A 13,354-nucleotide genomic window follows, 5' to 3' on the forward strand; every position below is an offset into this window, starting at 1 on the left:
GAGCTATTTTGTCAATTCCTATAAATAAAGACTTTCTAATTGTTCTGCCTATAAAATCATCAGTTACTACAATAAATATAATTTTATATTATGGCAACTTATTATTATAAAAAAAAACCCTTAATATTTAGTATTTTAAAATTACCATTAATAAAATTGCCATTACTAACCAGTAGCTGGAAAATTGCCTCTTTTCAAGAACTCTGATGAAAGAAATGAGCTACTAAATTATTGTTCAACAAGTCTCCTCTCACTCTGTTAAAATCTTTAAATTAATCAATTTAGCAATAGTTTATCAAACTTTTCTCAGTGCTACTATAGCATAATTCCTACTTAAAGTTCTACTATAATGTGACTCCTACCTTATTTTGGGGGTCTAAGGCGATTCTTACCAAAGGAAAAAACATACTTGAAACTATTTTATTCTATTCTATAAAATATGCTGAAAAATCCATAAAACAAACTTTAAACAATCAGAATTAACTTTGGTCATCAATATTACAAAATTGAAGCACAAATTTAGTAAAAAAAATATTAACAAAAACTTGCTTACTGTTGCTTAAGATTGCTATAAAGTGGCCTTGATCTCCTTTCAAAACAGTTCAACAGTGTTCATCGAAGTGCGACTGGAGTAGATTCTGTGGAACTCTTCACTTTTTCTTCAAAATCATGGACCCTCTTATTAGTTAAAATCACTGGCCCATTACACTGGTGGCAAGAATTTTCCTCAACCAGGAGACCATGTTGGAGATATTGTGTTGCTGTTTCCTCACTGTGTACCACTCCAGAATAAAACTCTCATAACATAACAACATCTTGGGAGGATATGCGTGTTTAGTTATGTTTCTCCACATTTTAAAGGTTAATGTTTTATATGCGAAAATGGTCGAGTCAACTTAGAAGGGGAATATTACATTATTTGTTTTTTTTTTTTTCTCATTCTGTTGTTTTTTGTTTTTTTTTGAATCACCTATATTGGAGTAGGAACAGAAAATGAGAGTAGGGATCATGCTATAGTAGCACCCTTTTCTCTGACTAACTGTATGGATTGATGCCATCCTGTACTGCTGTAAATATCCTAATGGTCATCTCTGAATGCATACACCACACACTGGATAAGGCAGGTGAGGCTAGGGTGGTAGTGTTCAATATTTCCAAAGCATTTGATAAAGTCTGGTAAGAAGGTCTTCTCAGGAAAATCAATTCGCATGGTATAACTAGATGATTATTTAATATAATCAGATATTTCTTAGCTAAAAAAAGTTCCAGATCTTTACATGGCCATGCATCTAATTAACATTATGTCAATGTGGGGATGTCCAAGGGGTTAATACTTGGACTGGACCTATATTATTCCTAATCTTTGTAAACAATCTTCACCAATGTAATCACATTTAAAGTGGACGCAGTTGCTGATGACCTTATATTCAATTCTCGGCATGAACACAAATTGAATGTCCACACATATTAAAAGCAATGCTTGAATCCTTAGAAAATGACCCTCAATCTGTAATAGAATGGCATCAAAATGGATGGTCACATGTAATGTTACCAAAACGGAACTCCTTTCTTTTAACAAGAAACCTTTCCAACCATTGTCTTGGCTGATAGCACCCTTTTCAAGGATCCAATGTTTAAACTCCTCAGCCAAACATTCTAAGTAACATGAACTGGAATAAGTACATAGAAGATGTTGCCATGGTTGCTGTAAAGAAGGTAGGCTTCCTCTATTAGTCTAGAAAACTTCTCAAACCTGCCAGTATGTACCATCCGCCTGTGCATGTTGCCACATATGAGCTGGTGAACCAACCACCAGCCTCTCCCTTTTGGACAGGATGCAAAAAGAAAATTTTTAACCAAATAGATCCCACACGATCCAGCCTCTTTTGCATCACCACAGAGTTGCATCCTTGTACTTGTTTTAGAAATACTTCCATGAGATGTGCTCGGATGAACTTACTGTATTTGTATTCCCTAAATACACCCCCACCCCCTGCTGAGCCACCTGATTAACTGCTAAAATCTCACCCTTTTATTATAAAGGTCCCTAGATGCCAGAATATTTTCTATGTTGACAGCTTCTTTCCTTTGGAATTTCCTTCCTGTTTCCTTGACAGTACTAACATGCAGAAATTTAAATCTAAACAAAGATCTTCCTGCCCAACTCCCCACTCAGGTTGCTACTCTATAAATCTAACTCCTATTACAGTAACCTCTGATGCTTCAGTCACAACATACCTTGTTTTGTTGAATAATAAAAAATAAATAAAATTCCTATCCATTATAATAAAAGCTGATAATTTTTTTTGTATGTTGAGACATTCTAGACTGAAACATTACTTTAACTTTCTTTCTTGCAGATGCCAAAAAAACTCGGTTTTCAAAACGACTTATTTGCAAAAACAACAAAGAAAATCAAAGTCCATTGGTTCGTCGAGCCCTTCGCTCGAACAATATTCCAACACCACCTCCACTGCCTCCTTTACCCCCACCACCACCTCCACTTCCTTCTATGTTATCGGCTGTTCCTTTGCATTGTAAAGATGGACTTTCTGCGCCGAAATCACAGCCTTGTTCCCCACTGAAAGAGAGAAATTCATTAGATGTAAGTTCACATCCAAAAGCTTTTAAAATGTCTTTCAGAAAAATTTCTCCTTTTTTTTCTTTTCTTTTTAATATTTATAAATTTCTGATCAGATTTTTTATGAACCCTCAGAGGAGAATGCGTCCAAGAATCAGTTAAATTAGAAAAAGAAAAAAATTACACGGTTCATATGTTATTATAAGTACTGAGGCCAGTAGAGGAGAAAGAAGGAAAAAGAATATAGTGTTTCATGGTAATGTGGAAGAGATATTATTTACTCACTTTTTAAAGGTTAGGTACAAGGTCAGGTATAGGTTTGATAAAAGTGTTTTTGTTAAATAAACTGGATTCAAACCTGGCACATCCAAGTTTTCAGTTCATATTAATCACTTAGCTCTTCATTGAGGTAATATAAAAAACATTGTTGATTAATAACTGCAGTTAAACTGTTTGATTTCATTAAATTCATGCACCCGTCATTTAAGTTTTTAATCGTTTTCACACTTTCTTTTCCACCTTTGCCTCAGGGCTTCAGGTTCGAGCCTACCTACCTACCAAAACTTTTTTCCCCTTCTTTTTTCCACCTCCAAACACACAGGCAACACTGGGCACCCCCGCTAGTATAAAATAAAAATTAACAAAATTATACAGATAAAAGTAACACAATTAGTCTTTATTTGCATTTTTAATAACAAAATTTAAAAAAAAAAAAAAGTTTTTATTTTGTTTTAAATTTTATAACATTTATGAAATTATAAAAATGTTTGTTTTTTTTTAATTTAAAAAAATTTTTTATTTAAATTTATATAATAAATATATGTTTATGAAAGTATAAAAATAAAGTTATTGAAATCAAAACAACAAAATGAAATTATTGAAATCAAAACAACAAAATGAAATTATTAAAATCAAAATATCAAGCATCATAAAAAAAAATGTATTCAATACATAATATTCCCAGAATAGTTGAAAAAGATTTTAAAAAATGTTTCCAATAATTCTTTTAAAAAAAAGTGATTCTGATAATTCTTTAAAAATAAAAAAAAACTAATTTCAATAATTCTTAATTAAAATAAGACACAAAGAAAACTTTTCAATGATTATTAAATAAAAAAGAACAATCAGAAAAACAAAATAAAAAAAAAGAGTACATGCACAGTGGAGATAAAGGCGTGAGAGACAAAAGCGAAGGAACTAATTTGCCTTGTCACCACTTTTGGTAACAGCCACGTTGGAAGTTAGGAAGTATGTTAGCTGACTATGACTGATACGTGATCAATTTATGAATACCAAACGGTTGACCGATTTGAGAATACTAGGTGCTGAATGTAGAGGAACTTTGACACCTCTTTGCAAGAGTTGTAAAATCTAATATTATCATCTCCTCTAACAGATATACAAGAGGAACACTTGTGAATTTCATATTCCTATGAAATTTCCTTCCTCAGAGGAAGTTTATTAAACCTGCTTTAGGTTTAGTACTGCAATTCAATAGTCTTATTCTTTCTTACGACAAGTTGTTCACAGAGCACAAATGAAAGCATTTAAGCTACAGAGTTCATGTTAAAAAAAACTAAAATATTAAAATGTGTTAAGTTATCAAAATTAAAAATGAAAATTTTATTTTGTAAAAATATTACTAAAATATTAAAGTTAATAAGCTGTTGACAAAGCTTATACAAATATACAAGCTAATATATAAGCTATACAAATTTATTTAAACAGGTGGGTCATCCATTGAGCTTGGGTTAAATTGTTTGAATCTCGAAAAAAAATAGTGAGTTTGCATAGCAAATTAAACATTACAAAAAAATAAAAAGACAAAACTCAAAATTAGCCTCTTTCTGCTATCTCTCTTTTCCTCTCCAACTATAGAGTAAATAGAATTATTGCATGTGGAGGTATTCTCTTTGTTTAAAATGGATAATTCCAATGATTTTATTCTTTCTTTTTCTTTATATTATCTTTTGACTGTTAATAAACAGGAAGAGGAAGAGTGATGGAAACAAGAGTAATATATGCTGTATAGTATAAGAATGGGAGGTGGATGTCAAATAACATAGTAAGAGAAGGTAAAAGTGATAGAAAGTAAAAGATGGGTTACTAATTAGAACAATTCAATCAGAATCTTTTTTTTCTTCAAACATAACTCAATCCCAAATTTGAAGAATATTTCTTAGCATGTATTTTGTCTGATTAAAATACATAAGAAAAAAAAACTTTAGGGAAAGGAACATTCATTAGTTTCATTAAAAGATTACCAAATTATTACATTTCTTTTGTTAATATTAATACAGCAAGACTGTTTCTAGGACGAGTTCTTCCTCTTAAACAAATAAGTCTGCCATTTTATATTCTTGCGAACTGAAACTAAAAATTTTGTGTTTAAAAATCGAATTTATTTATAATTTCTTTAATTAACTTTGAAATTCACATATGCCTCACTATTGTTGTGGCACAGATTACGATCAGTTTCTACATGGAACAAACACTTCAAGAAAAAAAACAATAGAACTGCTTCATGCATTTGAAACTTATAGACGACAAAAATTTAAATATTTGTTACACTATTTGACAAAGAAAATTGAAAGTTGATTTGTTTTGATTATTAAGTTAATCTTTTGATATAGTAAATAGAATTTATTTTTAGTTTTATAAATTTAAAAAACCATATAAATTTCATCTTTTAGTTTAGAGTTGAACAGTGAGAGATTGAGGATTATTATTGCACTTTATCAGATTTTCTTGAGATACAGAATAACAGACTTTTTATAATACTAAAAACAGTGAAAAAAAATAACATTTTTATTTTTATGCAAAAAATTATCAAGTATCACTTATTTTTGTAAAAGATATCTTAAAAACTAAACATGTATACAAAACTTACATATTTTATTTTATGCCAATTTTAACAAAACAGGAAGTGGTTTAGTAAGCAGAACATTTTTATATCCATGCAAAATTTTTTATTTGACATCATTTCTGCTAACATATTTTTTACTTCTTTCTGTGCATGCCTGGATTCAATTCATTTAATCTTTCTCACCTATATAGGATATTCACCGATATTTATCGATAACTACATAGGTAAGAAATGCAGCTGGAGCGCTAAATGTTTTGGTATCGATTCTAGTTAATGACACCCAAGTCATTTTTTTTTTTAACTTTTGAAATCAGTACTATATTTTAGGTACAATATAAGATTCAATAGAAAATTGGCTCTGTAATAATAAATATGAAATTTGCAGGAATTAGTGTATTTTACGACCCAGCAAGGTCTGATGCTCTCTGCTAGTATTTTAATAAAATGAGTAATTAAATATCTCTAGCGCGTGCGTGTGTATGTGTGTATATATATATATATATATAAATTAAAACTGTAAGTTAAAATTTACAATCAAAATTTATTGTTCGACTGAATACTCCAAAAAACAATTTACAAAGTCCTTATTCCGTGGAGTTTCAAAGAATACTATTCTCGCTATTCTTCTCATTAGAAGACAGAAAGACATCAGCAAATTATATTTGTAGCAATGTTAGAATTTGCTGGTTATCACATTAAGTGAAATCACAATTTATTATAGTCATAAATTGGCAAAAAAAACAAGTGAAAAAATGTTGAATATGTAAAAATATAAAAACAAACTGTGGATAATATTTCAGCTTGCATGAAGATTCTCTCAAGGTAATTCAAAAGGCGAAAATAATTCTTTAGAGAGAATGCGTATATCAGGTAAACACTACATCCTTTTGATTTCATTACTTATATATATATATATATATCTCTTCTCTCTTCAGTAGTCCGTCGCTGACGACGATGACGTTGCACCATGCCTAACAGTCCCAGATAGATTACGCCTGATGGACTCGCTGGTGACTGTGGAGTCCAATTCGTGAATTGCATACACGGCCGCAGGCAGCACAAGGGAAGATGCCGTCTGCCCGCTGCGCCGCGTGTCTTTGGTGTCTTCTTCGCTCTGCTCGGTCGTTATAGGTGGAGGTGAAAGTTTCCAAGCCCTCTTGGCAGATGTTTCGCCATTTTCTCCGATCAGCAGCAGCATGTTCAATGGCGTTGGATTCTATGCCACACTTTTTCAATGATGTTTTAAGTTGGTCCTTGAAACGTTTACGTGGACCCCCAGGGTTGCGTCTGCCCTCTGCAAGTTCCCCGTAGAGGACCTTGCGTGGGAGCCTTTCTGCTGGCATCCGGATGGTGTGACCAAGCCACCTAAGTTGTCTATTAGTTAGAATTATTTCAAGTGGGTCCATTTGAGTGCGCCTGCGTATCTCATTGTGTGGCACCCTGTGCCACCATTTTAAACCTAGTATACGCTGTAAGAAGTTGGTATGAAATGCTTCTAGCTTTTTCAGGTGGCGTCTATAAGGCACCCATGACTCGCTGCCATACAAGAGGATGGAGAGACAGATTGCTCTATAGACAGAAACCTTGGTGGTGGTGGTGAGGTTACGGTTCATAAAAACTCTGTGCAAGAGTCTACCAAAGGCTGCAGCAGCCAGACCAATGCGCCGTTGGACCTCACTTGTTAGGTCACAGGAGTCAGTGAGCACTGAGCCAAGATAAGTAAACTCTTGAGTGTTTTTCAGTGGCTGTTGGTTGATTGTGAACATTGGTGGTTCCTGACAGTGTTCACAAGTGCCTTCTGTTTTGTTGATGTTGATGGCTAGACCAGCTCGGGAGTAAATGTTGGAGATAGTGTTGATGGTGCACTGAAGACCCTCTTCAGATGAGCTCACCAGAGCTGTGTCGTCAGCGTATTGCAATTCATGGATTGCTTCTTCTGTCACACGTGATCTGGCATGGAGGCGACGCAGATTGAAGAGGTTGCCATCCAGCCGGTATGAGAGGCGGATCCCATCAGCAGGATGGATTTGCTGTTTGGCAACATTGGAAACCGCAGCAAGAAAAAGATTAAACAAGATGGGCGCAATGACGCATCCCTGCTTCACACCCGATTCTACCAGGAAGGGCTCAGATTTTAGTCCTGAACTGGAGACGTGAGCCATAGATCCATTATGGAAAGCCTTCAGGACACCCAGGAATATTACAACACGAGCTGCTCTACAAAACGAACTGGCTGAATGTCTTACCTTACCAACTCCTGCAGCAGATCCCATAACAACAGCTTTCTTAACTGAAAAATGAGAAAGCATCTGTGAAGTCCTCCTCAATACTGCCAAGGACATTTTGGGATTCTCAAGAAGAAAACATAGAGACTGGTTTGACGAACAGTCTGATGGAATTCATCAACTAATTGAAAAAAAAAATCGGCAACAGCAAGCAGTGACTGCAAATCCAACTCCAGCATCACGTGCCAAGCTAGCCGAGCTTCGGTCAAAAGTCCAACAGGAAACCCGAAGAATGCAAAATGAATGGTGGACCAATCTTGCAACTGAGATCCAAGGTTTAGCTGATATGGGGGACCAACATCAATTTTATAAGTCCCTTAAGACAGCCTATGGGCCAAAGAACAATAGCCTCTGCCCAGTCCGTAGTGCTGATGGCTCCATACTCTATACTGAGAAGACTGCCATACTCAATCGGTGGGCTGAACACTACCAAGACTTACTGAACAGGCAGAACCCTATCGACCCTACTTTTCTTGACCATCTTCCTGACCTTCCTGTAATTCAAGAACTGGATGTAATACCAACTATCCATGAAGTTAGCCGTGCAGTTAACAACCTCAAGAATAATAAAGCCACTGACCCTAATGGCATACCAGCTGAGATATATATATATATACACACACACAGCATAATTAAGTTGGCACAGCAGTTCAGCAACAAAGAACCTGACCAGTATCGAAAGGGTGATCATTTTGGAACATAAAGTGCTATATGTATTGTGCTGGGACATAGAAGTTTTCAGGTTAGTATCTGGAGGTGCGTTTAAAACCACTTGGATTGATGCAGCTTTAGTTTTTATTAAGACCTTCAACTAGGAGAAGGAAAACTTTGATGTAAAACCTGGCGTCCATTGTAGCCATTGCACTGACTGAGATTAGCACTTGTACCAAAAAGTGTGGTTTGTTATACACAAAGTCTTCACCACTATGAAAAAAAAAAATCATGGGAATTCATTTCAAACACACCTCTGTTTTATCAAAGAACCAACTGTTAATTTTATAAAATTATTTTATACGATCACTTGAATTAAAGTTAAGCATACAAAAGTCAAGTATCATGATTCAGTTGTGCTCTAAAAAGAAACATTCATTTTGAATGTGCCCCTGTCTTATAAAAGAATCTACAGTTGATTTTATAGACTTGTGTGGTAATAAAACTTCTCAAATGCACTTGTGATGTTAGGCCGTGTAAGGCATTAACTTTTGTCAAAATCGCCTGTTCCTTATTTCATCATCGATTATCGATACTTATCGAAGTCATTCCAATACAAAACTTATCGAAGAACACTTCCAGGCACATAAAGTATCTTTGTGTGAAATTTCATAAAAATCGACCCAACCGTTTTCGAGTTCATAGGGAACAAACACACACACACAAAGTCCTTTTATGTAATAGTAGAGATTCCTATTACTTATATTATTGAAACTCTTGATATTATCTTCAAATGCAAAACACGTGTATCCCACTCCTTTCTCTCACAAAAATTTTATTTTGTTTTTTCATCTTGTGTTATTTAGATTCGGCCTCCGAGCAGTGTCAACATTCTTGAAGCTAAATCAAAACTTAAAAAAGCAGCCAGGTTGGTTGAATTTTGTTGAACAACATTTTAAATATTTGAAACCCTTTTCTTTTTTTCCTCTTTTGGATATTTTTGTTGAACATACGAGTGCTGTTTGAAAAGTAATGCCTCCTATTTTTATTCCATCTAAATGGGCCAGAGGAAATTGCAAATTGCATTGTCATGATGACTGAACATGCATTCATGACCTGAAAGTTCCATTTCTCTACTCCAGATATTGACGGTGTAAGGCTCAAAGAAATCAACCTCAACCTCTCTCATGGACATATGTCAGAAGCAGAGATGTGTCATCGAATTCCTGGCAAAAGTGCATTGAGAATGGTGGTGACTATGTAGAAAAATAAACTCTAAAGCACAAAAGGTCGCTCGTTTTAATCTTCATGGCACTTCAACTTTTTTTAGTTAAAAAAATAAAAATGTTTTATCTTTTGAAATGCCCCTCGTAGATGCTTTTTGTTTAAAACTAAAATTCTCATTACAATTTTCGTCTTCATTTTACCAATTAAGATGTTTATTCTTGTAGAGAACACTGTTCTGTTCGATGCTTTGGATAAAAGATAACATTTTAAAAACTGTTTTTTAAATGACAAAAAAGAATTCTATTTCATTTTTGGAATTTTGTTTTTAGAAAATTCAATTGCCATAAACATTTTATATTGATTATCATTAAGGAAATAAAATCTTGGGTTCTTGTCCGGAATTCTCCCATATTACAAAACAAAAATAAAGAAAAATCCAAATAATGACTTACCCGTAACAGAACGAAAATATATTCCGTAATCACGTAAATGGATCAAATATTTTGATTTTTATCAAGAAATTTATTTTTAATCAGTTAATGGAAGCATTACAACATAAACCTCACAAGTTTGAATTATTGAGCTATTTATTCACTTTTTCTACGTTTTCAAAATGGCAGACAAGACAGTCGCTTTTTGATTTTATTATTTAAAAATAAAACTACTTAATTTATGTAATTTTTGGAATATGATATTTTTGCTTTGGCACGGTTATGTACATCATACAGATTTTTTTGTTCTTATTTAGAATTCAGCTTAATTGAAAAAACAGAAATACAGAAAGATCTTTGATGTACCTACTCAAAGAATGAAGGTTTCCAAAAATCACGTAAATTAATCAAGTAGTTATTTTAATATAAAAAATAATTTTTTATGATTTTTAGCGATTTTTAATAGTAAATTGTACCCATAACAAGGCTAATTTTGTATTGAATGGTTTCTTCTTTATTTATAAAAAAAAATGATGAATCAAAAGATAATGTCTCGCTTCCTAATTAAATTTGATTTTCTTAGTTAAAATAAATCCTACTTAATTAACGTGATTTTTGAAATGACATCTTCATTCCGTAATATACATCATAAAAATTTTTCCGTATTTTCTTTTTTGTTTGTTAATTCAGTTGAGTTCTAAACAAGAACTGATTTTTATTTTATTTTTTAAGATAGGGAGAATTCTGGACAAGAACCAAATTTTGAATTGAATTTCTTCCACAAAAACTATTAAGAATAGAAATTTAGATGTGTTCTCACTTTTATGATTTCTATACCTGTCTGAAGTTCTTGTTTGAAATAACATTTTCATCGTAAAACATACAGATTAAATGAGTAGATCTTCAGAATACAATTATTTTCAAAATGAAGAAAAAAAATTTATGAATTCTAAAATTTTTCAACCTTTTAATAACTAAAGACAGAAAACATTAATAGAAAGTAAAGGATTTTTTCTGCAAAATTCAGATTCATTCAAGCATATAAGTTTAGCCCCATGCTACCTCCCTCATTTAGGATTCACTTGAGTGAGAGTAAAGCTGATTTGTATAAGTTAGAATAAAACATACTTTTGCATAGTTAATTTACCTCCTTTACTAGATATTAGACACATAGTCAGGTGAGGTTTTTAAAAACCAATGCATTAGAAATAGGTTCACTGGCATTCTCCAACAGGAACGTCTCAGATTGGTACTAATAAACAAACCCAAAGACAGAAGGTAAAGCTTGTATGAGTGGACCTCCTACCTATCTCAACCTGCGGCAAACACAGTCAACGTTGGACTGATTGTCAAAGACATATCCTTGACTGATATTAAAAACGCGTACTCAAGCTGTGACAGGTAATCTGCATAGAGTGAAATCATAATAAATAAAAAAACTGATTGTGGTAAGCAATTTATTCAGTTTGAATAATTTGTCATGTTTTGTTTTGTTTCTTAGACTCCAGCGTGATGAAAATGGAGGATCTTTTCTGAGCATTGCTGAGGAATTAGCATCAAAGAACCCTTTGCGAAGACTCAAGTCCACAAATCAACTAAGGTATAATATTTTAAATAATTCATCTATTGATTTCAAGAAGATATCTTCAATTTATCAGAGAGGTCAGTTATTCTCTGTCCTCTATTCAGAGTTGCTTGTTCAAAATTGAGTTGCACATATTTAGAGTTGAATTCTGAGATTGTCTGTCTCATAGCATCATACTTATCAATGCAATGAAATATTTTATATACTTGTTAAAATGATTGTTCATCTTCTGAATTTAGTTAAGACACACGAGTATAGTACGAGAAGAATTGCTGACATTAAAGAGAAAAAATAAAATGGTTACAAGCAATTTTTTTCTTTCTTTACTTTCAGCAAATTATTTTTATTTCAGAGCAAAGAAAAATTTAGTGATTATTTTGTCTCTTTTTAGATCACCAGGTGGTACTCCTGTTCAAGATGGACATACTCCCAACCACAACAGCTTCAGTGATCCATTGATGCAGGCTTTCAGCAACATTTTGGAAGAAAAATTTCGTAATGTCCGTAGTCCCAGTCCGAGATCAATTACACATTCTAGCGTTTGGGAACCAACCAGTCCTTGTATAAATACTCCTTAATTCAATGAATGGCTTCTTGGCTTTTCACTTCTCTATGCAATATTGATGAAACGGACTGAAGCAATGATATTTAACATAGTTGTGTTGCACTGCATATGAACATGTATCTATGTATTTACATACCCCCCCCCTTTTTTTTAATCATATTTTCTTTTATCAATATTTTATGCTTCTTTCCTTCTCTCAGGTGATTGTGTGGGTTTGTTTGTGCACCAGAATGTGAATGTAAATTTGGAAACGTTTTCTCCTTTTAATTTGTACCAGTATTTTTAGGTTACTTAAAGAGTAACACTAAAACAAAACAAAAAAACAGAACTCAAATATGACGTTTTATCATTTTTTTTAAATCTTGATTATTTTTGTTTTATTTTCTGTTATATCACAAATTTTTTATCTGCCTATGTATGACCTGTAGCATTTGCAGCACGAAATAAAATCAAGCAACAACAAAGAGAAAACAACTTTTTCAGCATTTATTATTTATTGTATCCTCGCAAATGATTTGGTTATTTATTTGATTTGATTTCAATTTAAAAATAAGGATCAAATCTACTATTATATAAAAGTCACTTGTGGGTGTGAGAGTTTCTTCTATTCTCATAGACTCAGCCATTTTGGAACTTATCTTTTGTAAATTTCACACAAATCTATGTCTGGCAGATATGTTTTGTACAGAAATTCATCCGATATGTATCGCAAATCGAAAAATCTGATCTTAAAATTAGCTTATCTCTCTTATAGATAAAAAAAATAATTTTAAAGAATATTTTATGTTACACCGGCCAAGGGATATAATAAAATTTCAGGAAATCATTTTTTCTTAAATAATCTGGAGATATAACTTAGTGGCAGAGCATTCAACTACAGATTGAATGGTCCCCTGTTCAATATTTAGTATTTGAAGTGGCCAAATTTAACTGAATATAATTTGGTATGGTGTAGACTACCAACAGTGTCATAAAGTGAAGCCAAATGTAGAGACTTAATCCTGGTTTTGGTATTATCAACCACCATCTTGGACTTAATGTTGGCATCAATAGAAGGTATGTTTTCTAAATTTTGCAGAATTGTCTACCTTAAGGTTCGCTAAACTTCTATCACACCCATTTGTGTTTATTTTATTTGCAATATACATCAGCATATTAGAAAA

General features: G+C 32.9%; 1 protein-coding gene across 2 annotated transcripts in view; it reads left to right on the plus strand.

The window, feature by feature from the left end:
• Positions 1 to 12,662, plus strand: part of LOC145248134 (uncharacterized) — a 30,207-nt gene extending 17,545 nt beyond the window's left edge. For both annotated transcript variants that reach the window (XM_080109988.1, XM_080110068.1), the window contains exons 5-8: positions 2,361 to 2,605; positions 9,250 to 9,311; positions 11,543 to 11,641; positions 12,018 to 12,662. In XM_080109988.1, the coding sequence (XP_079966114.1) occupies positions 2,361 to 2,605; positions 9,250 to 9,311; positions 11,543 to 11,641; positions 12,018 to 12,204 (593 nt within the window). In that variant the 3' untranslated portion in view covers positions 12,205 to 12,662. The remainder of the gene's footprint in view (positions 1 to 2,360; positions 2,606 to 9,249; positions 9,312 to 11,542; positions 11,642 to 12,017) is intronic.
• Positions 12,663 to 13,354: the final 692 nt, after the last annotated feature.

Source organism: Euprymna scolopes, chromosome 1, assembly GCF_053919585.1.
Source record: "Euprymna scolopes isolate OS-2025 chromosome 1, ASM5391958v1, whole genome shotgun sequence".
Taxonomy (NCBI): Eukaryota; Metazoa; Mollusca; class Cephalopoda; order Sepiida; family Sepiolidae; genus Euprymna; species Euprymna scolopes.